Source organism: Musa acuminata, chromosome BXJ1-4 (genome assembly GCF_036884655.1).
Source record: "Musa acuminata AAA Group cultivar baxijiao chromosome BXJ1-4, Cavendish_Baxijiao_AAA, whole genome shotgun sequence".
NCBI lineage: Eukaryota > Viridiplantae > Streptophyta > Magnoliopsida > Zingiberales > Musaceae > Musa > Musa acuminata.
This window is the reverse complement of record NC_088330.1, coordinates 44,173,449-44,199,397: the sequence shown is the minus strand read 5'-3', so window position 1 is coordinate 44,199,397 and position 25,949 is coordinate 44,173,449. Positions and strand designations below refer to the sequence as shown.

The 25,949-nt window shown below is 40.7% G+C and overlaps 4 protein-coding genes across 10 annotated transcripts; 2 read left to right on the top strand and 2 right to left on the bottom strand.

The window, feature by feature from the left end:
* The first annotated feature begins 6,807 nt into the window (after positions 1-6,807).
* LOC135671924 (zinc finger protein ZAT9-like) lies at positions 6,808-8,946 on the top strand. Its single transcript, XM_065180329.1, has one exon. The coding sequence runs from the start codon at positions 7,218-7,220 to the stop codon at positions 8,601-8,603; it is 1,386 nt and encodes a 461-aa protein (XP_065036401.1). The 5' UTR covers positions 6,808-7,217; the 3' UTR covers positions 8,604-8,946.
* A 1,380-nt stretch (positions 8,947-10,326) lies between these two features.
* LOC103982154 (metal transporter Nramp6) lies at positions 10,327-15,612 on the bottom strand. The gene is made up of 4 exons (XM_009398986.3): positions 14,774-15,612; positions 14,192-14,328; positions 13,432-14,084; positions 10,327-11,012 (listed from the first exon to the last, which is right to left on the bottom strand). Exons 1-4 carry the CDS (start codon positions 15,439-15,441, stop codon positions 10,773-10,775), a joined length of 1,698 nt encoding a protein of 565 aa, XP_009397261.2. The 5' UTR covers positions 15,442-15,612; the 3' UTR covers positions 10,327-10,772.
* Positions 15,613-16,379: 767 nt separating this feature from the next.
* LOC103982155 (uncharacterized) lies at positions 16,380-22,645 on the top strand. Of its 7 annotated transcripts, none has more exons than XR_010512894.1 (6): positions 16,380-16,834; positions 19,527-19,643; positions 21,228-21,278; positions 21,384-21,498; positions 21,585-22,271; positions 22,431-22,645. XR_010512894.1 is itself a non-coding variant. In XM_065180326.1 (6 exons), exons 1-5 carry the CDS (start codon positions 16,607-16,609, stop codon positions 22,267-22,269), a joined length of 666 nt encoding a protein of 221 aa, XP_065036398.1. In that variant the 5' UTR covers positions 16,380-16,606; the 3' UTR covers positions 22,270-22,271; positions 22,431-22,632. The 7 variants fall into 7 exon arrangements, 3 of the variants coding, with proteins under 3 accessions (XP_065036398.1, XP_065036399.1, XP_065036400.1); XR_010512893.1 differs by having other exon boundaries at positions 19,541-19,643; positions 22,431-22,644; XR_010512892.1 differs by lacking the exon at positions 19,527-19,643 and having other exon boundaries at positions 21,224-21,278; positions 21,585-21,788; positions 22,178-22,271; positions 22,431-22,629.
* A 128-nt stretch (positions 22,646-22,773) lies between these two features.
* On the bottom strand, positions 22,774-25,388 carry LOC135671923 (probable indole-3-acetic acid-amido synthetase GH3.1). Its single transcript, XM_065180325.1, has 3 exons — positions 25,001-25,388; positions 24,815-24,916; positions 22,774-24,298 (listed from the first exon to the last, which is right to left on the bottom strand). The coding sequence occupies exons 1-3, from the start codon at positions 25,339-25,341 to the stop codon at positions 22,921-22,923; spliced, it is 1,821 nt and encodes a 606-aa protein (XP_065036397.1). The 5' UTR covers positions 25,342-25,388; the 3' UTR covers positions 22,774-22,920.
* Between the last annotated feature and the right edge of the window lie 561 nt (positions 25,389-25,949).

Sequence of the window (25,949 nt, the reverse complement as noted above, 5' to 3'; positions counted from 1 at the left end):
GTATTGTTTGAGTCACTAAACCTACTATTCAAGAGGTGATGGCTAATTGGTGGTCCAGAGACATTTCAGGAGTCGATGGACACACCACATATGATCCTGCCGGCCAATTTATGCATAAATAATTGCAGATAGCTTGAAAGTTATTTCGCTTTGTTTAACAAAATGGCTGAGAGACAGTATGGCTGTGGCAACAGGGGGACTCAGAATAGTGCCTGCATGACCTCCTGTTCTTGGACGTGCTGGCTACATAAACAAGCATCCAAACTGCTTGCTTGCTGAATAATAATAATTGTAACAATGAAAGGAAGATTCCCATTAACTGTACATGGAGTTTGGTTACTTATGTCACTACATCTGTGGTAATCTGTCTTTTGAATTTTGAATTCGTCTTTGGCAAGGTTCGTCTTATCGGTCTTTATTTGGTATTCATCGTTTTGTATTGACGTATTGATGATATGAAAAATAATTAAAAATAATTTTAAAATTCTTAAAAATAAAAAAAATAGATTGAGGTTTTAAGTTAAAAATAAATATAAATTTAGTATAGTTTTAACAAAAAATAATTTAGATAATAATAGGATAGTAACATATATTTTTTTCAAAGTTTTGACTAGTTTTGTTGTATGTTTCATAATATCTTTTCATTGATATTCAATTATTTATAAACAAATAATTTAAATTATTAAATAATTTATTAAATAATTTAAATTTTAAGATTTAAATGAATCAAGTATTTATTAAATAATTTAAACTTTAAATTTTAAATGAATTAAATAATTGACCAATTGATATGTTTATCTGTATATTAATTTGATATGAGACTATATAAGTGGTGGGTCGTGATCCTCGATCTTATTTATCTGTATATTAATTTGATATGTTTGTCTGATTTAATCTTGAAATTGATCATATGATATAATATACTGATACAACATATGCTATTGGTGCATCAATGTGGTGATGATCATAGTTTGATCGTCATGATATATCTATTGGTGCGAAGGTTGGAGAATATCAAAACTTTTACTTCACCATTAATTTGTTGCTCCATATCATAAGATCGATCACCGTACTATTGTTTGGAGAAGAATGACCAACTATCACCATATTGTTGTTGGTTATACGGTTCTCCATAATACGATGATTATGAATATGATGAGTTTCGCTCTGTGTTTACATCATATAGGTATTATTCTATTTGTTCAAAACTATCAATTACTTTTTCCTTCTGTACATAAACTTGATTAGGTTTTTATTGAGCTCCATGATATGAATTTTAGGTGGCATGTATAAAATATTATTCATTGGTCCATGCACCACTCTCAAATTATATAGATAGAACTATCAACTCCCAAGTATCATCGTCACTATTATCCATGTCAATACCATGTCTTCAAACCAAGTGGGTTATTGAATGTGATTGAGGATTTGTCTCATCGTTCGACTCGATTCTTTTTAACAGTGTGATTGATGCTACTACTTTCTTCTTTGCTTTTAACTTTGCATATTCTGATCGAGGGTGATCTTCCTCTTGCTAGGGATGTGCTTTATCTTCTTCTATTGCCTCAGTGATAAAATGATAAAGATGTAAAGGATCTCCCACTTCATAAGTTGAGGATTCTCTTGGTCCTTCATTTATTTGATTCACTCTAACATAAACTATGAATCTTTGTGTCCATAAGATCAATCTTTAGTTCTTTTTACTCCTTATATAGCTCGATATATTATAACCTTAATCATATATTGTAGTGGATATATTCTAGTTTCTCTAATCATTTATACGATAGAAAGTTTATTATGAACCTTTATGTGAATACTGTGAATGTTAATTAGTTACGTTCACAATATTTTGATGTCGTCATTTATAAAAATATATGGACATTAACCTTCCTTAAATTTGGTACATCCCCTACAAATTACAACTACCATTTGACTAAAAAGAATATAAATAAAATTTTATTAATATAATAAATAATTAATATAAAAAATAGTTTATAAACAACATGTGTGGAACTTTCTGTTATAAGGATTCATATTATAATGATACAATATAGCTACACTATCAAATAATGAATAGATTATTTACTAGAATAATTGGCCCTCAATAGTAACATCGGCTACATCAACAATATTTGATAAGACTCAATATATAATATTTTTAATATTGATCATGTTCCAATATTATACCAAAATTGAATGGTTAGATATAGATACTACATTACAAGATAAATAATTTCATTAGTAAGAACTTTTAAATATAAAATAATTATGAATTAAATTACATAAGATATGAATTTACTTGCATTATTGATGTCTTAGTCCATATGAATTTCAGTCATACAATCGATGATATGTAAGTATTGTTCGGTCTTAAAATCATATATAAATGCTTTCTTGACATCATCTCTTACTTAATTAGTATATATCTAAGATAAAACATATGAGGATACTTATCCATATTGATTTTACGAAGGACAACGTAAAGTTGTTTCACTCATATTATAATTTCATTCATAATATCTTAAAATCTAAAAGAAAGAATAGTCTTTTTTTATTTTTTTCTTTCATCACTTGATCTCAAATACATAGAATCAGACCATTCATATGAGGTGACCATTGTCTTAAGACTTTACCTCTTTTGCTATTTTGACCTTAAGATAATAAAATTTATAGAAAATCCAATGATTCTGAACGGAGCATCTCATCATTTATATACTTTTGTATTAAAGAATAAACTCAATTAAGATTATATATAAACTTTGTCATTAACACTACCCAAGCTATATACTTGGTAATTGACGATAGCTCGTCAATTTTTTTCTCAATCAATTATAAATCCACATTCTTAAAATTGGTTTCATTTGTGACTATCTAAAAAATATACTATAATTTGATCTCCTCTACCACTATATTCATTAGGATTTCAATATAATTTATATCTTGAATATTCTCAAAAGCATTAATTGACTTTTGAAAAATCACTCATTTTTTATATTTTACACAAGAAAATTGATGATACTTATTTTTGTTGGCTTTATATAACTATCATACATCAATATCATCATATATTCTAGAAAATGTACTATAGTTTGATCTCTTTTACTATGATATTTATTAGGTTTTTGATATAGTTTATATCTTGAATATTCTCAAGAGAATTAATTGACTTTTGAAAAATCATTGGTTTTTGGTTTTACATAAGAAAATTAATGATACTCATTTTTATTAACCTTATCTAATTATCATATATCAATGTCATCATATATTCGTCCTACTATCTTAAAGGATTTCATATTGTTGGAATATTGTGAAAGTTGAATAATTTAGCTATTGATTTTTCAATATCCTACTTCTCGTTTGTATATGGATCATCAATTTATGTATGCTTTACTATTTATGGATGATAAGTTTATGGATCAATGTAAATAAAAACTTTTGTTGACCTCCTTTTAAATACTCTTATGAAACCATAGTATCTACCTTACCTCATATTATCAATCTGACTCAATTGAGGAGGATGGGCTATTGGCTGCCTCATATTGGCCAACCTTTGGAATTCCTACGATGTAGATCCACCATCATCGTCATACTCCTATTCCGAGTTTAGTTATCGATGCCTCATTGTTTGTACATGTATTGATACTCTAATGATGCACAAATACTAGTTTTGAGATCTGGATTGATATCATCATAAATTAATTCATGTGTAACTCTTGCATTCTTTTTAATTATATCTTCTCTTATCTATTGTAAGTTGTTATGAACTGCTAACCAAATGTATACTGAATCAAGTGATTCTTTTATCCTTATCGACATAGTCACAATAAAAATATACTACTAATGATGACAATTCCTGTCTATCTTTTGGACAATGAAACTCAAGTATCAACTTGTGTTTATTTTTTTAGTGTCTATCAAAATTGAATTAAATAAGCAAGCTACGATTAACTCTAATTTATCGATGTTGTCATAATAAATGCACTATTAATGATAATGATTTTCATGATAATAATCTCAAGTACATATGTTTGTTCCTTTGATGCATATTAAAAATATATCAAATAAGTCAGCTATAATTAGTCTTATTTTGAAATAATAAGATGTGAACCCTATTTTTTTTTACTATAAACATGTCAATCAATATATTTAGCATTAAATACATAATATTATTTCGTATTAAATAATAAGCAAGCTACAATTAACCCTAATTTGTTGATGTTGTCACAATAAATACACTACTAATGATCGATTTTCGTGACAACGATCTAAGTATATCATATATTTATTCTGTATATTAAAATTGAATCAAATAAGTAAACTATAATTAATCTTATTTTGAAATAATAAGATGCATGATGAACCCCATTTTTTCATTATAAACATGACAATCAATATATTTAGCATTAAATACATAAAATAGACTCAATATAGATCAAACTAAGATGGATTCAAAATTATATGCACTAATTATAATATTAAAAATACTAATTACTTTCTAATCAGTTCTCTTTTACCATAATAAACATGTCAAACATTTTAATAATTATTAAATGCATAAAATTGATCCAATAAAAGATCAAATAATGATAAATTTATCATCAAATATACTAATTATAGTATTAAAAACTTAATTAGATTTTGACGATTCCTATTTTACCACTCTAAATATATTAAACAGTCTAGAATATATTTAATATGTAAATATGATCCTTAAATTAGGATGAAATTACTATTAAATATACTAATTTCACCATTAATATAGCTAATTACTTTCTAATTATTCCTCTTTCACATGATGTCTAACACTCTAATAGAAATTAAAAATATTTAATTAACTCAATATAGATCAAATTTTAATTAAATAAACATTAAATATACTAATTATAGTATTAATATAATTAATTAATCCCTAATTAGTTTTTTTTATCGGTATAAACATGACAAATACCTAAATAGGTATTAAAAATATTAAATCAATCTAATATGGATCAAATTTTGATTAAATCATCATTAAAATTATTAATTATAAAATTAGAAAAATTTAATTAAAACCTAATTAAACTTATTATGAATGAAATATAAAGATTTGACTCAATAAGTATCTATTTTTTTTTTTTAAATAAGCATTAAACATATATTAATCATAACATTAAAGATATTAATTACTTTTTATTTCAGGATTTGTATGTGGAGTACCGAACAGAGAGAAGAATAAGCATCATATCAATTATCTAATTATGGTATATCATTAGAGCCCAGATAAAAAGTAAAAACAAAGGATACTCACAGTTGCATGCACTCTTGTATATACGAAGAAGCTTCAATCTTGGTGCAGTCAGTATATTTCAGTGTTGCAGCAGACTATGCTCCATGATCGAACAGGACACATTCCATTTCTGATGTATGCTTTTCCCTGGTTGTTCTCCTAAATCGACGCACAGAGAAAGGAGGAGTGCATCCCAAGGTTGAGCAGGGAATGCATGAGAGTTTTGTGTGGTGGTAATGCATCCATCCATCCATCCCTACAAAGTTATTCCAAGCTTCTCTTTCAATAGTTTGCGAGTTCCCCAAGCTTATGTTGGAATGGGTCCTGTGACCATTGACAAAGCTCCCAACACCCTTTCATTAGATCCATTTTATTTGACCCCACAAACAAGCTCAAGATATTTTGCAGGTCTCACAGTTGCCACAACCAAGAAGAGAGTTGTTGCTTCCATGCTGGCTGCACATATCACACTGTCATGGCCTCACTATTTATCTTTTATGCTACATTTATTTATATTGAATCTGAAAGGAGGATTGTAAGCACCAGCTGAATCTTTTATCAGAGAACACTAAGCTGATCTTTGAGAGCTACTTACTTAATAGAAACCCCAACTCAGCCTCCTTTTTTCTTTTTTTTTTTCCATGTCTAAAAAGCATGTATTCAGACTTTATGATATGTAATTTCTTATTTATCAGATTCCTGAAACCCAACTACAAGAAGAATAATAACCCTCTGCAAATTGTTCTCGGCACTCAATCGAAAAGCACTAAGATAATACTTGCTATGACCCTTGACCAAAAACTCTCTTACCCAGAAATTGATGGACCACCCCTTCCACTTCAATCCTCCTCTTCCTCCTCCTCCTCCAGTCATAGGTTGCCATCATCTGTCTCCTGCTTCTCCATGTATGATCTAATCTGATTATACTGGAACTCTCTCTCCAATTAAAGTCCAGATTAGACCTCTTCCAAATCCAACCATGCTTTAAAATTCATCTAAAATTCCGTATCAATCAGAAGCTTGAACTCACAAAAAGAACAAATGTAACTATTTTAGGATTGAATATATATATATATATATATATATATATATATATATATATATTTCTATCATCGAGTTTTGTAAATTAAATATCATTTAAAATTTTATTTATAATCCTTCCTATGATTTTTTAGAACTTGTCGGTCTTTTAATAATTGATCTTCAGATGATTTTTTCTTATTTTATCTTCTGTTATAATTTTATAAATGAAATAAAATTTTAATAATAATAATAATAATAATATGCACTAATCTTAGAACACCCTTAGCATATCTTGAAGCAACACTTGGCTTCCTCTGCTTTGTTCCTATGGGCAAAGGATAAGAGACAAAGCAAGGAATAGTTAAAGGGCAGTTGGCCTTTGGCGGAAGATCCAACCCCCACTCCGCCCCGCGTGGCACGATGGCAGCCGTCTGATTCGATGGCGTAGGATCCTCGGTCGTTTACACGTGCTACTACTTTCTTCTGCCTCTCTCTCTCTCACCTCTCTGTCCTGTTTTAACTTTGCTTCCATGCATGGATTTCTCCTCCCATCCATTCACCAAACAGAGACAACAAAGAGGAAGACACAGAGAGTAGCTCAAAGGAACCAACCCATCTCTCTCTCTCTCTCTCTCTCTCTCTCTATACCAGCTCAAAGAGAGGCTGATGCAGTCCCATACTTCTGTTGGATCTGCTCACACTCCCCAAGAAAGGAAGAGAAGCAGATCGCAGTCGGAAGCAGAGAATTGAATGAGTTGGAGCGGGATTCAGATCTCATCCCCCTGCAGACAAACCACTCCATGAAGTTACCGGCGCGGGTATCAGAGATCCAGGGCGAGTTCTTGAAGCCCTCTGAGCTCCTCCATTGACTCGTCCCGATCTTGGTCAGTCACCTGCCCCTGTTCTGTCCTCCCTGTTTCTGTTTCAGATGGAAGGAGATCGGCTGCCGCCGCCGCCGTCAGCGGTGCACCGCTGCAAGTTCTGCAAGAAGAGCTTCCCGTGCGGGAGATCTCTGGGTGGCCACATGAGGTCCCACGGTAACCTGGCGATCGTCGGGGACGGCGATGAGCGGCCACAGAGCTCGTATGGCCTGAGAGAGAACCCCAAGAAGACTTGGAGGCTGTCGGATTCTCGTGGCGGAGATGGGGAGAAGTGCTGCGGGGAGTGTGGGAAGGAGTTCTTGTCTTGGAGAGCTCTGTTTGGGCACATGAAGTGCCACTCCGGGAGGCCTAACCACGCTTCCGAGGAGGCGGTAGAAGAGCTCGAGAAGCAATCCAATTGCGAGGTCACGCCGATCGCGGTGCCGAGGCGGCGGCGGCGGACGAGACGGACGCCTGCGGCGGCATCTTGCTCCTTGTCGGGCTCCGAGCGTGACCGCGAGGACGAGGATGGTGCCATCAGTCTCATGATGCTCTCGAGAGATGTCGGACCCTGGGGCAACGGCGGCAGCGGCAGCAGCGAGTCCTCCGTCAAGAACTCGGTGGTGTTGGAGACCGGAGATTTCGTCCTCGATGGAACTGAGAGGAAGGGATCCGAGTTGGACGATGCGAACAGGAACGGGTTCAAGAAGATGGAGTCCGACGCATCCGATGATCACTTTGCTGGCGACGATCTTGATGAGCTCAAGAAGCCCAAGATTTGCTCGTCTGACACAGATGACTTCGACGGCTCCCGCGACGAAGCCAGGAAGGGCCGTCCTGAGAGAAACGATCCGAATTCTTTGTCTATAGCTCCGAAGAACGATCTTGAGGCCGTGAAGTGTTCTTCAAGCGGCATTGATGCTAAATTGGAGACGGATCATGCGACCGAGAAGAGAAGTCGGTTCGAGTGCGCGGCCTGCAAGAAGACCTTCGGCTCCTACCAAGCTCTCGGAGGTCATCGGGCGAGCTACAAGAGGACGAAGAATTGTCCCGGGAGCAGGACCGACGGTAGCAAGAACAGCACGGCAACTGAGGAGTTGGTGGATCGAGGTGAGGTCTCCGAATCCAGCTTGGGGTGGTCGAGGAAGAGCAAGGAGCATGAGTGCTTGATATGTGGGAAAGTCTTCAGCTCCGGCCAGGCTCTGGGTGGTCACAAGAGGCGTCACCTCGTCGCAACCTCTGATGCTGCAGGCAATGCTGCTTATCATATACTGATTCAGCAGCAGCAGCAGCAGCAGCCACATGAGATGTCAGATTTGCTTGATCTGAATCTTCCGGCGACGGCGGCCGATGGAGATTCTAATAGTACTAACGCTGGGAGCACCGAATCTAAGTCATGGTGGATCGGGGAAAACCTCAAGCATGAGACACTGGTCGGTGTGGTTTCCAACTGAGGAGAGAGGCCGAAGGGGTGTGTACAGATTCTTCAGACAGTTTACGAGTCGCTGCTGCTGCATTCTTTGTTCTTGGATTTGTGGATGAGGTAACAGCTTCACTTGCTTCTGAGATTTCCAAGTTGCTCTTCCTCAATGTTGTTAGGTAGAATTACTGATTGATTGGTGTTCAACATCACTTCAGGCAAGTTTGATTCTTTCTTTTCATTCTCAAAATGTTGATTTCTTACTTTAAAGGGATCACAGGGATTTTCTTTTTCCAATATTACAGTTTTTATGAACAATTTGATTCAATTAGGTGGATGTAAAGGGGGTGTAAAATGCTCCTGTTGGAGATGCTTCAGTAGGTTGATGCTTGAATTCTGTGCCTATGTCTTGTAAGCTGTGGTTCTTGCAAGACTCGTTCATGCTTAAATTGCTTTACTCTGGTTAAGCTGGAGGACCACTTGTGATGTGTTTGTTCCGTTTTTTTTCTTCTTTTTTTGTTTCTCTGCAATGAGCACTTCCATTGCTGAAAGCTTCTCTTCTCAGTTATACTAATCTTCTGGTGTCAGAACTGACGAAATGCAGAGGAGGACATGTCCTGACTGCTTTCTCTGTGGTTTTTTAATCATTTGCAATGACTGTTGAGATCAGTCAGCAGTTTAGTAATGTTTGTTGATCAAGTGGCAGCACTGGAAATGAAACAATGCATTTTCCACTCTCATGTTTTGGAGAGAGAGAATTAAGATCAGCAACAGTGGGAGCAGCATCGTTTCCTGGCATCTTAAAAGCAAGATAGTGAGCTGCCTTTGCCATCAAACCAATAGCTGCATTGGCATGGGAATCTTCCACTTGGGGAGGGTGGAAATGATTGAGCTGCCAAAATCATCAGCACTCTCTGGTTAACAATCAACTTAGGCATTTTTATTAATGTTTGTGATGGCATGTGATCTGAGATTGGTTGCTCACTTGTCTACCCAGACAAGTGACAACCCATCTCCCTCACCTATGTTGGTGTCTTCATCTTCTCCCCAATGCTCTCACCAAGTGAACTAGTGTTTGCACACATCTTTATGGTGAGGGCAAATTTCTTGAATTTTTTTGGCTTTGGAGGGGATGACCCTTGTTGATGAGAGAGAGAGAGAGAGAGAGGACTTCTTATCCATCTTGCAACTCTCACACACATGCATAAAAGAAGTACAAGCATCCTGAGCTTGACTGATGAGATACTGTGGTAGAATAATAATACAATTATGATGTTGATGAATCAGAATTTGAGGAATGGTTGTTCACCATAAGACTGAAGAAGAACAACAATTAATCAGCCAATAATTGATGGAACCACAAACCATCTTCTTGTTCAAACTCATCTTTTGATTAATGGTTTAGTGTGACAGCAGAGATGTAAAGAAACTAATGGCTTCCTATTTGCATCAAATCTAAAGAGGACTCTTCTTCTAGTATTACGAAATAAAAGGCTGCAGACTTCACATAGGTTCTCCTATTACATGCAGATATATTGCTGTAGTTCCAAGTCCTCTTACTGCCCAACATGGGTGGAGGTTAAAAAGACAGGTTACCTATTAATTGGCACCACAGAAGAGGGGCTTCAAGTTGGTAGTTTTTAAGCAAAAAGAACATTGAATTTTGTCGCAATACTAAAACACACCACAAATATTACTATCATAAAAGGGCAACAGGGAAATCAATCACCATGCCGAGATTTCTCCTAAACTCTGCCTCTTGCAAACCACAGGCTATATTCTGCAAAGGATGATAACACTATATGACGAGCTTGGAATATAACTGTGTCATTAACTTATCTGCTTATTTCTACGGGCTTGTTCAGATAGATGTATATTACACAAAACACGACCAATCGTGCTAGGAATAACCGTTAGGTGTCCTGCACTCCCGCTCCGGTGGGCTTCTCATCAGCAAAGCTTACCTTGGCCAAGATACATTGTGAAATTGTAGTTTGTGTGATTGCAAAATCCATTGGCAATATCAGGGTGGAGTTCATCTATGATGGCATGGTAAGCCTACCTTGATCGTAGCTATGCCATGGTTTAGCAAATCCTGATTTGATGAATCAGGATGGCCGATTGAATAACACGAACTCCTGGCATTTGGAAACTATCCGAGGACCCATAGACATGTATTGATCAAAAAACTATTCTCTGTATCTCACAAAATGCTACAAAAGTAATTCTGCCATGGCCGAAATCTCCTGTGAATTGCTGAAGCAAGCTGAGTGGCAAAGTCACCACCGTACAAAATGAGATAAATAACAAATATTGTATATACGGCTATGGCAGCAGAGCATATTGAGCCTAGCAGCAGACCACGTATCTCAGTGGAAAAGAATTCCAGCAAAAGATAGCCGTTGATTATTATTAGGAGGGCAGCAACAATCCACATTAGCATCTGCAGCGAACACAAACAATGACTGAGGTCAATGATGTTAGCAAGAACACACAGCATGACTAACCACCCTAGTAGAAGGTAGTGAATATATATTAACCGAAGGATGAGGGTGAACTTGCTGGAATCTTAACATAGAAGAACAAAGTGGATGACAATGCTGCTGATGAATTTTCACCAGAACTTTGTATATATTTCATCCTATTTTCACTATGCTACAACTAAAAACGATTTCTTGGAACCACAAGTGTGGTCAACAAGCTTATCAGATCAACTATGGGAAAAACCAACAGTCAGTTGTTCAGTTGAAAATCTATCCGCATGTGGCTTATTTTCTACTAGTCCATGTATTCCATCACAAGAAAGCTTGTTCATGATCATTGTCAGTCTAGTCTTCCTTAAGCAAACATCACCAATTCACCCCTGATGTTTTGATATGTTTGGTTCTTTGTTAAAGAAATATAAAATACAGATGTTTAAAACAAAATATCCAACATCTTTAATCCATAGAATTACCAAGTGCACAAAGGATATACAGCGAACAAGAATAAACACAAACATAGCCAACCCATTCTATTCTAAATGTCAAGCTTTTGTATGAGCGAATCAAATATTGAAGACAAAAATGAGACAACCTAACAATCTACATGATGGTGTACAGCATGGACTTATTTCCTGATAGAACATGACACCCTTAATTTGATTTTAGAACAATTATGAAGGAAAAATGCTTAGGATAAGACACATGAACAGCAGGACCTCCTTTACAATTTATCTCATTTATTTATTGTATTATTCTGTAATCTGTATGCCAACAGTAGGAAAGCACCAATAAAAGCTACTAAAATCACAGCCGACAATTGGCCAGAAAATTCTCCAGGTGCATACAGGGAGGGGTATATTATCTTAAATTTCTTATCAAAAAATGAAAGGCCATGTTTCCTTTAAAGAGCTAAAGTAAAGAGGCCAATCATTCTTGAGGTAGAGAAGGAATAGAGATTAGGGGACTTATGTTCAAAAAATATAATAAAGAAAAAATTCTACATGGTAACTCTCTTAGTGGCGTAAGGATTTTGTAAATCACGCTTTGTTGGTCATTTGACAGGTTCACATAAGAAGAATTTTGGTGCAAGAGTGGTCACCATCAAGAGGGTGGACATTGCAACAATGAGTTTGCTCCTTTGCAACCTGGGAGACCAGGGTTCGGATCTCGAAAACAACCATATGTTGACCCTCTCAAGACCATGAATTAGCAGGAGCCTCATGCACCGGGTATGCTTTAGTAGTCACTAGACATAATTTCCCAAGCACAAAAACCCTAAGGGATTTTAGGTTTTCTATAAAGTAGACCTCTCTTGACCGGCCCTATGGGGATTCAAGGATATATGAAGCAGACCCTACAGATTCCACTAGACATGAAAAGAATCTAGAACATGCTGACATGCTACACAGTTGGGTAAAAGCTTCATATCCAAAGCATAGTTCCCAAAGAGTTGGTGTAACACACCATAGCAACATGAAATGACATCCCTTCTCTCAGAACTAAAATTTTTGTAAATCTTTCCAAGTCATATTTCACACTAGATCTGATAAAGGTGACATGTTCAAAAATTAAGAACAAAGATATTTGCCAGTTAAGAACCCAAATTAACAAATAAGGGTAATAGCATGAAACTTCTAAAAAAAATTTAATTCTTTTTAAATTCTAAGAATTTATTATTGGTGAGCCATAGTAATTGCACCTATCAAGAAAACTAAAAGAATTATAGAAATTAGTTCAAAGGGAAGATAAAAATCTGTCGATAAATGAATCCCAATTTGTTGATCATTACTTATTAGGTCCTGTTCTATAATCTGGTTTGATCTTGTAATCCAAAATTCCAAATAATTCCATACCATGACGTATCTGATATAGTAGTAATTAGTGAAAAAAGAATACTTGTACAAACCACTGAAGTGACTCCATCTCGAATGGTCCAAAAATATGAATCATTGGAATATTCTAAACCATTCATGAACATTACCACAAATAAGAAGCTGTGCGGCAGCTACAAAAAAGGAGTTTGATGGAATGTACAATAAGGATATACAAACAAGAACCAATCCCAACGAAAAAGCAGAATAGATAAGATTGGTAAGTAATACTACCCTCAGACCACCTAATACAAGAACTGACCCCAGAAATGCTACAAGAATATCATGTATTGGTCCAAGTAAATCCATTATGTATAATATGTAAAAAAATAAGTCAAATCATGACCTTACTAAATGGTCCAGGAAGGGAAAAAGGGTTACCCCATTTTTTATTGTATATGATAAGTTTCTGGTTGAATTAAATCATAATATGGGTTAATTTAATTTAATATATGTGGAAAAAGATAATAAAACAGTACTCCATAGGAGTTTGGAACTCATGGCTTACTTGAATGGCACGGCTGATCTTAAAGTCTCCCATAACTTGCTCCTTCGACACCAAAGTTAGGAGTGGAATGAGAGCAAATGGTATCTGAACCGACTGAAGTACATTAAGCCACTGATTCAAAACATCTAATGCGGAGTCAGATGTATCGAAGAATAGAGCAACGACTATAGTTGGGACAATCGCAAAGCTTCTGGTGATCAGTGACCTGATCCATTTTTTCAAACGAAGATTTAGAAATCCACCCATGATAAATTGTCCAGCATATGTGCCAGTAAGCGTACTACTTTGCCCAGCTGCTAGTAAACCTATTCCCCAGATATATAAAATAGGAAATATACCTCCCCCATACTTCTCTTGTAGAAATTTCCCAGCATTCTCGAGACCTATATTTTCTGCTTCTTTAGTACCATAAAATCCCTTTGCAAAAACTGTTGTAACAAATAGATTTATCATGAATGAGATAATTAGGGCAATTGCTGACTCTATGGAGTAATATCTTAGTGCCTCTCGAACGTGGCTTTTCTTGTCAGGGTCAACCTTTCTTGATTGTACAAGAGCAGAATGCAGGAAGACATTGTGGGGCATTATCACACAACCAACGACTCCAACAGCCTGCCTTATTGTTTTCGAGCCTAGTTTTGGAACCAAAACACCTGCAAAGACAAAACAAGAGAAACTTTTGGTCTAGAGCCAACCAAGCTTAAAGCAAGGAATGAGCAAATCACAATCACATATCATAACATTGGAATGGGTTGTGTACCGATCAGAAGCTCCTTTTCACTAGGCTTGGCTTCTCTGAACATCCATGCAAACGAAGAAGCCATTGTTGTAATGAGAACTGCAAAAAAGCCTTCTAACTTCCTCACACCATAGTTCTCAAGGAACAGAAAAATAAAGCTGCAAGAGAAGTTATAGGTATAACTATGTGTTAACAGAACAAATAATGACATGCCATATTATATTGAAATAAGTAGTGAATTCCCAGTCAACTGTGAAAGGAAATTAACTGATAAACTAATATCAATATGTATCTTAACATAATCAAATAAGCTGCAACACCAAATTATTTTATGATCATGATATCTTATTTTATTTCTTCTATTAGTCTATACAATTATATGACGTCGACAGAAAGAGAATACTGTTCAGTCAATGTGATTTTGCAGCTTATAATGCATCAACAGAAGGACATTAAATTTCCAATAGCGAAGGAGAGACATAAAGCATATTCCTGGACAACGCAAACTTATCTTCACTTGCAAATAAAAGATGTGATTTTTTTTCTTTCCGGTAAGAAATAGAGTAACTAACAGCAACTCTAACGAACTAATTGAGGTCCTACCAATCCATAGCCGTGATGATGACCCCAACCCAGAGCGGAAGAACACCACGGCTCAGGATCTTGATCGCGATGGCGCTCCCGATCACCTCCTGGATGTCCGCCCCGATCATGGCCACCTCCGCCATGAACCACAGCGCCAGCCGCGCCCACCTAGGGTACTCCTCCCGGCAAAGCTCCGCGAGGTGCCGCCCCGTGGCGACGCCCAGCCTCGCCGACAGCATCTGGATCAAGAGCCCCATCGCCGTCGCCCACAGCAGCAGCCACAGCAACGAGTACCCCGCGATGGCGCCGGCCTGGAGATCCCCCTCCAGGTTCCCCGGATCCAGGAACGCTATGCTCATCAAGAACCCCGGCCCGGTGAATAGCCACAGCTTCTTCCACGAGAATGGCGGCGGCGCGGATCCGTCACCCTCGGCGTCGTCCTCGGCGATGACAACCTTCTCGCTGGCCTCATACGCACGCTCCGACGCCTCCTCGTCGTCGTCGTCGTCGCAGCCGCTGCCTTTGAGCTCCTTCCCATCAGATCTGATCGGGAGGAGGGGCTTCGCCTCCTTCTCCTCCGCCTCCTCTTCATGAGGCTTCTGAGGAAACGTGGAAGGCGGCGAGAGGAGGCGAAGGGGGAACGAAACGGGGCGGGACTTATCGTCGGCGTCGAGGGAGGACGCCATCGGCAATCGGCGACGTGGGACACTCAGCGAGGTGTTTGGTGATGTGCGCTCTCTCTCTCTCTCTCTCTCTGTGCGCCCTTCCGTCTAACGCTTTTCCTTTCGTTACTCCTAAATCACGATGTAAAGCTTCTGACCCGCAGCCACACGAATCGTCGCTATTAACAAAAGCAATGGTAGGAAAATGGCTAAAAGACCGTAGGGCTTAATCGTAGGAGGTATCGACGCAGCCCGTTCATAAGAAGCTCACTTATCCACCTGCCTTATAAACGGGCCAGCATCTGGAGCCCAACGCGGGATCCAATCGATACGCACCAAATCGGTTGCGTGCGGGTAGAAGTCTGTAGAAGGTGAGAATGGGTGACGGGCGTGAGGAAGAAGTCATCGGCGACGAATTTCGTGACGCTTTTGAGCTGTCACGACATGGTCCGCTCATCCTTCTTGCAGCATTTTTCCTTCGTACCTCAAAGTGTGATGTTAAAATGGACGACGGGCATCGGCATCCGACTGCTTTGAGGAGCGCTCATTGTCCGGAGAAAGTGGTGGGAAGATAAGGAAGGCAGGGAATTGATGGCTTGGTGATAAAAGGGGCCGAATCGGATCGATGGTGCTGCAGCGACAGCGATATCCTGGTGATGCGCGACTGTACGGGGTTGGGTGTTCGTACTCGGACCAGCGAGTCGCACGCGGAGAATAAGGGCAGATTGGCGTCGCCATTCGGATCTGTTTTGACATGATGTCCGACCGACACGTATACATTTCGATTTTTATTATTTATTATTATCAAAAAAATGAATAAGAGAACGAATACAGATATAGTGCGGTAATTTTTAATCGAAGGGGTTGCAAGCCATGTACATCAGGGCACCCTACACGCGGGTCCCGCATGTGCCGGGCAATGAGAAACCGTGTTCGTGTGTTTGGTCCGTCGGCCGAGACACAGGCATCGACGGTTGTTGCAGTGGCATGCCAGGTGGCATCGCTCCTACGACGGGTGTGGCACAGTATCCTCGTGGCGTCACCACGTGGCAGATACAAGCCCTGCGGGCTGGACTTCCCTAACGAGCGCCAACGCACGCCACGACAACAGAAAGGGTAAGACCGAGCTGCCGGAGAGAGATAGAGAGAGAGAGAGAGAGAGAGAGGGGCGAGAGGGACGGTAGAGAACATGCCGACGACCGTCGCGTTTCTACCCCCTGTCTTCGTTACTCTCGTGACCGCGGCCTCCTCCTCCGTTTCGCTGTCTCTCTGCTGCCGTCCGTCGGCGTCTTTACGTTCCCCTTCCGGTTCCCCCTTTGAACCCTCGAAGCCCCGGTTGCCCATCATCGTCGCCTGCACCGCCGCTCCCTTCAATGAATTCGAGGCCAAGGTCAGAGCCCAGAAGCAATTGTGCAAGGTTAGTTCTTGAACCCTTCTTGAATTGTCTGCTTCCTTGAACTCGGTACTGCTATGGTTCTTTGCTTATCGGTCTCCCATGCTTTCTGCATGTCAAAGCGCCTGTAAGATTCTTTCTTTGAGCAGCTTGGTTTCTTGTCTCAAACTAGATTGAATTCATTGACCCGTGGGTTTTCTTTTGGTCGATGTTCAATTCTTGTGGATCAACGGGTGATACCTTGGGACGGAGATAGATTTACGTACCGGATGAAGGCCAATTTGGTATTAATTTGATTTCAGTGGTGTATGGTGAAATTTTGGTTTCCACTCAAAATTTTATTGCCAGTACGGAAACCAATACAATCTCGAGACGACTGTTCCTTCAATACCGATGCAATCTACGTATCTGTCGGGAAGTAGTTGTGTGAAATCATGTGTTGATATAGAGAGAAGTGAAAAAGCTCACTTAGTTTGAAAATTATAAATAAAACTCTGAATTTTGATGGATTCGATAAGCTTGGATGGAAAAGAATGCTTAGACATGCTGTTTGTCAGGCATGAATTTTTTGGGTATTTTCAGTTCATAATGAGACAATGCCTTCAAACCGTAAAACCATGTCATGCACTACACTTGATGTAACTTCTTCCTAAGTTTTGCATTTATTGAATGTGGATGTCAAACTGTACCTACATAGTACATGCTTTTTGCAAGAATACTTAATACATACACTATGCTATTGGTTAGCACTTATGGAGATAGGAGCTGAACCCAGTAAGATATAGGTTCTGATAAAAGCTTTTAATTTCTAAGAAAGTAAAGCTTCCAGAGTTATAAGACAATCAACTTGTGAAATTTATTAAGATTGAGTGAATACAATATGGTAGCATGATAGTAGGATCTTGCAATTGTACAAAATATATAGTTGGCCATAGCTCTTTTTTTGGGACCTTGTCTTTTAACACCAGTATATCTGATGCAACTTGATCTCCTCAAGAGCTACATTGATGATCTGTCAGAAGTTCATGCTCTTCGACTCGATGCAAGAGATAGGGCCTTTGGACATGAGCCTCATCGAAGAAAATGTATCAGCTGATACAGTGGATTGAATGAAAAGGGCTATTTCAGGCATGTTGGTTCTTCTTCCATCCAACCAGTTTCATGTCCTGGTGGAAGCTCGCTGGGAACTATTCTTCAAGTTATTGGTTTCTTTGATGAAGACAGTGTAGGCAACAAAAATGCATATGACATTATATTCAAACATTTTCACAAATTTTTACATCAGTCCTTCCAAGTTGGCCTATGTCATATACTTTTTTATAAGGATCAGTTGCATATGGTTAGTAGGAAACCCAATTGCCTTGTTTGGGGTTCTAGAACACCAAACTCAACTAAACTCTGATCTGTGCATTTAGACAGCTAACTTTTTAATTGATCCATACATTTGCACCCTGCTAGGCTTTTTATTATATGGGGAAGGGAAGTATAGGCAATTGCTTGGACCCAAAACATGCTGCTCTTTGTTGGAAAGCAAGAATGAGTAATGAAAGGTTCATGTTTTTAATTGATTATTTTTCATGATGTTGTCATAAGATAAAAATTTGCAAGCCTCTTTGGTAATTATTTGGAGTCTGTTGGGAAATCTCTCTTTTGTTTAACAAAAAAGTCATTTTTGTCCAGCTTTTAATTTGATTCAGAAACAACAGAATCTTATTTAGAAAGATGTGAGTGCTATGTTAAATTTTTTAAATCAAACATCTATATCTTAACTAGGAAAAACGACAGCCATTCTGTAGCAGAAATCACCTATTCTATTTGCATGGATAAGACTGTGCACATTAACCCTCTGCGAAGCCAATATTGGTGAGAGCCTTATGCATTAGGCTGCCTGTTTTTAAAATGCCCATATGGTACAAATAGTCTATATAAAGGGAGGTTTTACCTTTATTCTGTAAATTTATGGTTTTTTTATTGTTTCCTATATGTTGTGAAAACAAATGGATGTTACTATCATGGAGGGATTACCTTATCCTGACTCTTCAATTAAACATCCATTTCTTTGTACAGACAATGATAGCAATCCTTCACAAACAACCATTGTTTGTTAGTGTTAACCATAGGAGGATTCATGGTCTTAAATATAGTTCCTGCGCTAGTATCCAAGTTTTGCATCTGTATAGGTGGTGTCCAACTATCCTTGTTTTACTCTTTTACACACATTAATCCTTCACATATGTTCTAAGCCCACATATAGCTTAACTTTACATTTAAGCAATATCCTCTGTTGTGAACTAATGTTAATGTTTTCTTTTACTCAAAACTCAAGGTGTTGTTGGACTTGACCACTTGTCCACTGATTGTTTGTAAATAAAATTGGTAAATAATATCCCTATCTAGATGGTCATTTAGCAACGTCCACTGATAGTTTCTCTAGTAATAGAAAAATGGTCAGTCAGTTCCATGGCTGTTCAACTGCAGTTTGCAGCGTTGCTGACCTTATGTGGAATCTCCATATGGATGCATTCTTATTCTTAAGGATAACTGTCTCACTCTACTGATACTGTTCTTGCTAAACACCCTAGATATTTTGAAGAGCATACTTATATGTGATGAATTGATTCCTCATGTATATTTGTATATATTTATATAGTTTCAAAATCAAACATTTGTCAACTTGTCTTTAGTTCGATATATTGAGGATGAATCTGGCTCTTAGACTTTCTTGTACAGGCTATCTGTCAGCATCGTCAACTGCCATTCACATAAGCTAGGATCTTGTTTCAAAAGAACGACCTGTTGGATTATCTAAGATCACAGCAACCTGAGAAAGTAGGTTGTGTTACCTACAACATTTTACAAGTTGATCAATGACTTTTCAAAAAGAATCTTTCGGGTCTCTACTGAGAAACAATGTTATATGTTGCATATGACTGGCATGGTCTGGTCCTGCCTGCTGTATTTCCTTCAAGCATTTTCCTGCTAACACTGCCAATTGTAGTCTCTTGATACGGTTAATCCAAACATCATTAATTTAGCAATTTCCAACTTAACTTGAAGGAAAAACAAAAGCAAACTACATGGAACTACTTTATCTGTTCTTTCTGCAATACCTTATTAGTTTGAAGGATTATCAACCAGTGGAATTTAAATTCTTTTTCTGTGATGGTCTATACTTAACAATATTATAAATTGCTAAATTAGCAAATTTTATTTAGCAATCTGCCTTAATGCCGATAGGGGTATTATTTGCAAAGAATTCTGGGGACTATTTGGGGGTTCTGTGATACGTTACTAAATAGTTATTTGCCAACTTGACCTTCAGCAATTTCTTATCAAAGTAGATACTAAGATATTTGTTTGTAACCTATGTCCAAGGAAAGCCTTGATTACTCAGTATAGGATCACATTTATCCAAGATAGTTGACAAAATTGTTTTACTCATGGAAAGAATTAATCTACAGGTGATAGCACATAACCGTTGGCTGGCTCTTATGCTGAGGTGTGTTGACCTTCACGTGTTGCTTTTACTAACCAATAATGATTTTGGAGGCCCTAATTACTGCACAATTTCAAAAAAGAAGAAAGAAGAAAAAACTGGCTTTAGGTCTTGCACACTGTTGTTCTTCAGCGAGGTTTCGCTGTACATGAAGATGAACTTATCTTCATGTGTAACAGTTATTACCCTTATCTGTTCATTATTGCCTAATGAAGTTAAACTTAGTATATAGCAGCTCCTCTGTGAAATATTGTAATTCCTCAAGTCCATCCTTTAGTGGTAATTTAGAGCACATAGACTTGAAAAGGTATGATTTATGGTGCCTCCAGAGTCCAGAGTCCAAAAATTGATCTTTATTGGCATTAAAGTATAATTTCTCTGTGTTTTCACATGGATACTATAATATTGTTCATGCTTGTTATAAGTATAATTTTCTATGATTCCTATGCATCAGATAATAGATCATGACTGCAAACTTTTTTCTAATCATGGTCAACCAGTAACCATTGATTTTGTTTTGTTAATCCTTTGAATTCCATGACAAAGATGGAGCTTGTAGTTACATCCCATCTATGGGCTCTGTTGCACTGGGTAATCCAGTTTGTTATATTCACAGTGTAAAGAAGTGTGCTAAACAAAGCAGTTGCATGTTCCTGTTAAAGTCAACTTGCAGATAAGAGACTTTGAATGTGAACTGAATCAATCTCCAATATGATGATGGGTAAAATTTCCGAAGTATCAATATAAGAAAGATTTTCAAAGCTAAATATTATTGTCCTGATATTTTGTTCTTAAGCCCTTGGTGTTCTCATCAAGTTGACCTTTTTGAGTAATTCACTTATTGCAGAATAATCAATTTGAGGTAATATCTTTTTTTGAGCAATGTGGTGTACCTAACTAAACTGGTTTTTCTGTAGGTAGCTGAATTTTCAGAATCAACCTGCCTGGGGGTGGAAGAAACTATTCACTGTGGTACATGGCCTCCTTGCAACTCTCTCTCTCTCTCTCTCTCTCTCTCTCTCTCCCTCCAAAGATGCATTTTAAGAAAGCCCCCACCTCACTATGATAATATGACAGATGGTGCCTTAAATGTTGGAAAAGATGAATGTGCAGAAGTTGTCGAGAACACTTGGATTCAGTTTCAGCCTCTCGTATCAGTCCCATGGGATTCTCTTGCATGCCTTCTTTTCTGGTATATGGATGGCACAGCAGACTTTTGTGATTGCAATTCATGCTTTTCAATAGTGAATTTAAACTTGTCTTTGGTGTTGGCATAAGGTGCATGCTCTTGGGCCACCACCTTAGAGGCCTCGAGTACCTGTTGGAGCTCATGCAACTTTTCAGAGAGTCTGTCAAAGTAGAAACTATATCCCAAGAAGGTGACAATGATGCTCGAGAGCTTCAGACGACTCTAATTTTTTCGGTTTGCCGAAGAAGACTGTTTGATGAGCCAAGTATGACCCTTATTCGGCAGGGATGAAGGTTTGATTGCGCTTAAACTGGTAACAAATTTGGCAGCTGAAATTAACTCCGAAAGAGAGTGGCCATATAGCAACTCTCAGATCAAAAAGCCTTGCCTAGTAATCGGACATCAAAGCTGCAATTTTTTGCTCTCTATCAATGAGTAGATTAATTGCTCAAGTACATTTAGTGTTTTCCATTTAATTTTCAAGGCGGGCCAGGTAATGATGGATACTTCATTTCTGTCGATATTTCGTGAAGTCCTTATCAACTCGAAGCAGTTGTCATATATTGTACATGTTTTGTGTTTTATGGATGCAAAACGACATATGCACCCTAAAGACCAACTTCACGCATGTCTAGTCATTTTCTTCTTTTTTTCTCATTTTGGTGCTTCTATCTGTGTGCAGACGTCTTTGTCGGATTCTCCCAGCGTTTAGTCAGTCCTTCCACTCGACAACTGGAGAGCTGCCCGAGTGTTAATGCTTGTCTCCCGGCATGAAGGTAACTTTACATTCTGACTCTCTTGTTACGAAGGTTATCTTCCAGACTTTTTGCGCAACACCTTATTGCCGATCGTCTTTTCTCACATGACCCGCGACTGTCTCATGCATGTCGTCGTGCTTCTTCCTCCTCCGGTTGCTAATGCTGTCGCCCACAAAGTTGGGTGCGTTTGTCTGGGATGTCATGATTGCATGCAGCGCAGTGGGAGCAATTGTCCCATGACGATCTTTTCGGGCCAATCACTCTTGCAGCTCACGAGCGGGACAGAGGGAGAAGAAGAGAAAGAGAAGGGGTCGGAATCGTCTTACCAAATGCACTCTAGTTGTTTGTTTGTCCAGGGATTCAATGAGGAGGAGCGAGCACAAAGAGAGGGGGGTGGGTGGGGTCCCCAAGTAACAGAGACTTGTATGGATATATTCTGAGAAAGAGTCAACCACATAATGTTTCCAAAGAAACAAAGGAGCGGACGACTGAGAAGGAAGATGGAACGGATGCGTTGTCATACATCTAAAATCTAAACCCACGGGTAGGTGGTTTTGTCCATTTATTAGGATCCCTTTACCCACTGCGTCCCGTTGACGGGTTAAGTCCATCTGCAACACACACACACCTTATCACCGAGCAAACTAAGCACTAAAATGGCGCACGGCTAGTAGTTCCGGCGAGGGGTCCACTTAGGGGTGGCGGGGCTGAAGTGTGCCTCCACCACCCTCGAGTCCAGTAGCTCGATGATAGGGGGGAAGGTGACGCAGCGCGGCACCTTGTACTGGTTGATGGACGCACCCCTGGCGATGGCGTAATCCATGAGCTCTTCGAAGGTGCCGCCCCGCACCACCCGTATCTCCAGCGGCCCGATCGAGCCGTCCGCCGCCCGGCTCTGCCGGTACACCGTGTTCATGGCCTCCTCCATCTCCAGGCAGCACGCCTCCAGCGCCTCCTTCCCCGGCCACCTCCCCCCTTCTCCTTCCTTCACCATCAGCTCCCAATAGATGACGTAGTGCCCCGGGATGGCCCTCGTGTCCGCCTGGCTCGTGTACTCCACCACCGTCGCCCCCCACGGCTTCAGCAGCTCCGTCGCCCTCTCCACCGCCCGCTGCAGCTCCGCCTCGTCCGTCTTGTCCGACTCGATGCTCAGCAGCACGTTCTTTCGCCGCACGAACCGGAACTGCGGCGCCGCGTTGTGGAAGCCGGTGACGTGCAGGATGTCGCCCACCCGGTAGCGGTAGAGCCCCGCGTAGGTCGTGATCACCAGCTCGTACTCCTTCCCGACCTCGACGTCGGCCAGGTCCACGAGCTGCGGCGGAGGTCCGGACGCCGCGGCCGCCGCTGAGTCGAGGGGCAGGAACTCGAAGTAAGCCATGTTGGGCATTATGGTGTAGGCGACCTCCCTGGGCTTGCACATGGGGCGGAGGTTGATGCCGAAGTAGCACTCGGAGGACGCGTACATGGTGCATGTCATCGGCAAGCCGCCGCTGTAGTATTCGAGGGTGGGAATGTACTGCGCCATGGCGCCCGTGACGATCACATCAAGGTACTTGGTGTTGGGCCAGATCCTGGTGATGATGCCGGCCCAGTCGCCGGCAGCGCACTCCGACACGATGAACTCAGCGAGGCCGGGGTCGGGCTTGAGCACCTCGGCCACGGCGTCGCGGACCGCGGCGTCGGTGACCATGGAGCTGAGTGTGCCGGTGGCGATGTCGTGGGCGAACTCCTGCCAGTGGAGCTGGAGGAAGCGGATGGCGCGGAGGAGGCCGGAGGCGAAGACGGCGCCCACGCGGAGGACGGCGAGGCGGTCGAGGAGGCCGCAGAGCATCTGGGAGTACATGCTCTGGAAGGCGTCGGCGCAGAGGATGGCGGCGGTGGGGCTGGTGTAGACGTTGTAGGGGTCGAAGGGGCGGGCGCGGAAGTGGTGGCTCTTGTAGTAGCTGGTGAGCACCGGGCGGGCGGGGAGGCCGCCGGGCGTCTTGCTCTCCGACTTGACAAACAGGAAGTAGAGCCCCTTCCCATTGTCCAGCCCAGCCACGTATCTGACCATTGACAAACCACATGGATAACCAAAATACTATCACCATCTCCAAGTTTGACCTCAATTAAGATGATGGATTTCTCATTGTGAGACTCCTTCAACATGCGATTCAATATATGGACAAGTTGTTGCACCAAAGAGGCTTTGTCAACAAACACAAAATTGTTTGCAAATCTAAACAGCAATAGACTAGCAAGCGAAATCTATAATAAGATATATCCTACAAATTTGTTTAGTGCGAGTTAGATAGGGTTGGTTGCAACTCGGACTATAGAATAGATTGAAGAAGAAGAAGAAGAAGAAGAAGGAAAATATTAACTACTTTCTGATCTCGACTTGTGGTTTTGTTTTTGAGAAGGCGCAGACATTAAATTTGTTTAAGCCCATAGTCCACTGGAGGAATCATCTACCACAATAATGAAAAGATGTATGTAGCCGACGCAGATGGAGATGGGAGTCCTGATCAGTATACAAACCATCGCTAGCTAAAAGAAAACAAGGAGGAAGAGATACCCACAGGTTCATAACGGGCATGAGAAGACTGTAGAGGAGCTGCCGCCGGTCCAGCTCTTCTTGGATGGTCGGCATCAGCTTCCGCTCGCCGGCCGACGTCCCCGAACTGTATATATATAAAGATATCCCACACGTAAAGAATTAAGTCACCATCTCTCGGATCAAATTCAACCAAGTGATCGAGTAGCACCTGGTGAGGAACTCCGATATGGGGTGAGCCGAGAGGATGGCGGACCGGTCGCCGTTGGCGATCCTCTGGATCTCCGGCCGTAGGTCCTCGTAGGTCACCATGGGTATCTTGGACTTGAACGTCTTCCGATCCGCGGCGCCGCCGAGCTTGTACCTCTGCAGGTACTCCGTCTCCGCGTTCTGGCCCAAGATCTCCGCCAACACCTTCTCCTGAACCTTGTCCGCGTTCACGGTCATCTCTTCTATGAACCCCAGCTTCTCGGCGTCCTTCTCGCAGGCCGCCGGACCCAGCCTGGTGGAGTTCGCGGGTCTCACCTCCATGGATCGGTCGACTATGGTCATACTCGAGATGTAGAGGAGGAGGAGGAGGAGGAGGAGGATGATGGTGATGCTATGAGATAGGTGGGGAAGAGGAGGCGAGGGCGAGGGGTATTTATAGAGGGGGAGTGGGGATGGAACCATGCACGTAGGGGGCGCAAGGAGACATAGGGGAGGTCGGGGGCGTGTAGGGCGGGGGAGGGGCAGGCGGTGGCCCACAGTGGCGTCAGTGGAGGGATTGGAGGGGACAGGCGGGCCAGCGTGCCGGACACGTAGGCGCCGGCCTCGTCGGACCCCTGTCGCGATGCGCGTCACCAGCGGTGGCCCGCGATAAGGACTGGCTGCCGGCGGCACAGGCAGCTGCCGTTCCGCGTGACGTCGTCCCCCTCGCCCTCCGACGGCGTCGCCCACGCGGAGGCCCAGCCTGTGGGACCCGCAGTGGCGGGGATCCACGTGTCGACTCCAGGGTGCGTTGGAAACCTGCCTGTGTTGGGAAGGTCACGTAAAAAAGCTGATGGCGTGTGACTTCACGGCATGCACACAAATCATGGGAGGCCGATCAGATGACGGAGTGGATCGAGTAGCGCCACAGCCGCGCATATCATTGAGGCCCATTCCATGCACAAACAGCA

What these genes read in the sequence shown, in the direction of transcription:
- LOC135671924 (XM_065180329.1), top strand. Translation starts at nt 7,218, where the DNA reads ATGGAAGGAGATCGGCTGCCGCCGCCGCCGTCAGCGGTGCACCGCTGC.
- LOC103982154 (XM_009398986.3), bottom strand. Translation starts at nt 15,441, where the DNA reads ATGGCGTCCTCCCTCGACGCCGACGATAAGTCCCGCCCCGTTTCGTTC. An exon ending in ATCATCACGGCTATGGATTG is followed by an intron (nt 14,329 to 14,773) that starts GTAGGACCTCAA and finishes CTTCTCTTGCAG; the next exon opens with CTTTATTTTTCTGTTCCTTG. An exon ending in TGAAAAGGAGCTTCTGATCG is followed by an intron (nt 14,085 to 14,191) that starts GTACACAACCCA and finishes TTGTCTTTGCAG; the next exon opens with GTGTTTTGGTTCCAAAACTA.
- LOC103982155 (XM_065180327.1), top strand. Translation starts at nt 16,607, where the DNA reads ATGCCGACGACCGTCGCGTTTCTACCCCCTGTCTTCGTTACTCTCGTG. An exon ending in CTTGCATGCCTTCTTTTCTG is followed by an intron (nt 21,499 to 21,584) that starts GTATATGGATGG and finishes TGTTGGCATAAG; the next exon opens with GTGCATGCTCTTGGGCCACC. An exon ending in AAGACTGTTTGATGAGCCAA is followed by an intron (nt 21,761 to 22,177) that starts GTATGACCCTTA and finishes ATCTGTGTGCAG; the next exon opens with ACGTCTTTGTCGGATTCTCC.
- LOC135671923 (XM_065180325.1), bottom strand. Translation starts at nt 25,341, where the DNA reads ATGACCATAGTCGACCGATCCATGGAGGTGAGACCCGCGAACTCCACC. An exon ending in ATATCGGAGTTCCTCACCAG is followed by an intron (nt 24,917 to 25,000) that starts GTGCTACTCGAT and finishes ATATATATACAG; the next exon opens with TTCGGGGACGTCGGCCGGCG. An exon ending in CTCATGCCCGTTATGAACCT is followed by an intron (nt 24,299 to 24,814) that starts GTGGGTATCTCT and finishes GTCAATGGTCAG; the next exon opens with ATACGTGGCTGGGCTGGACA.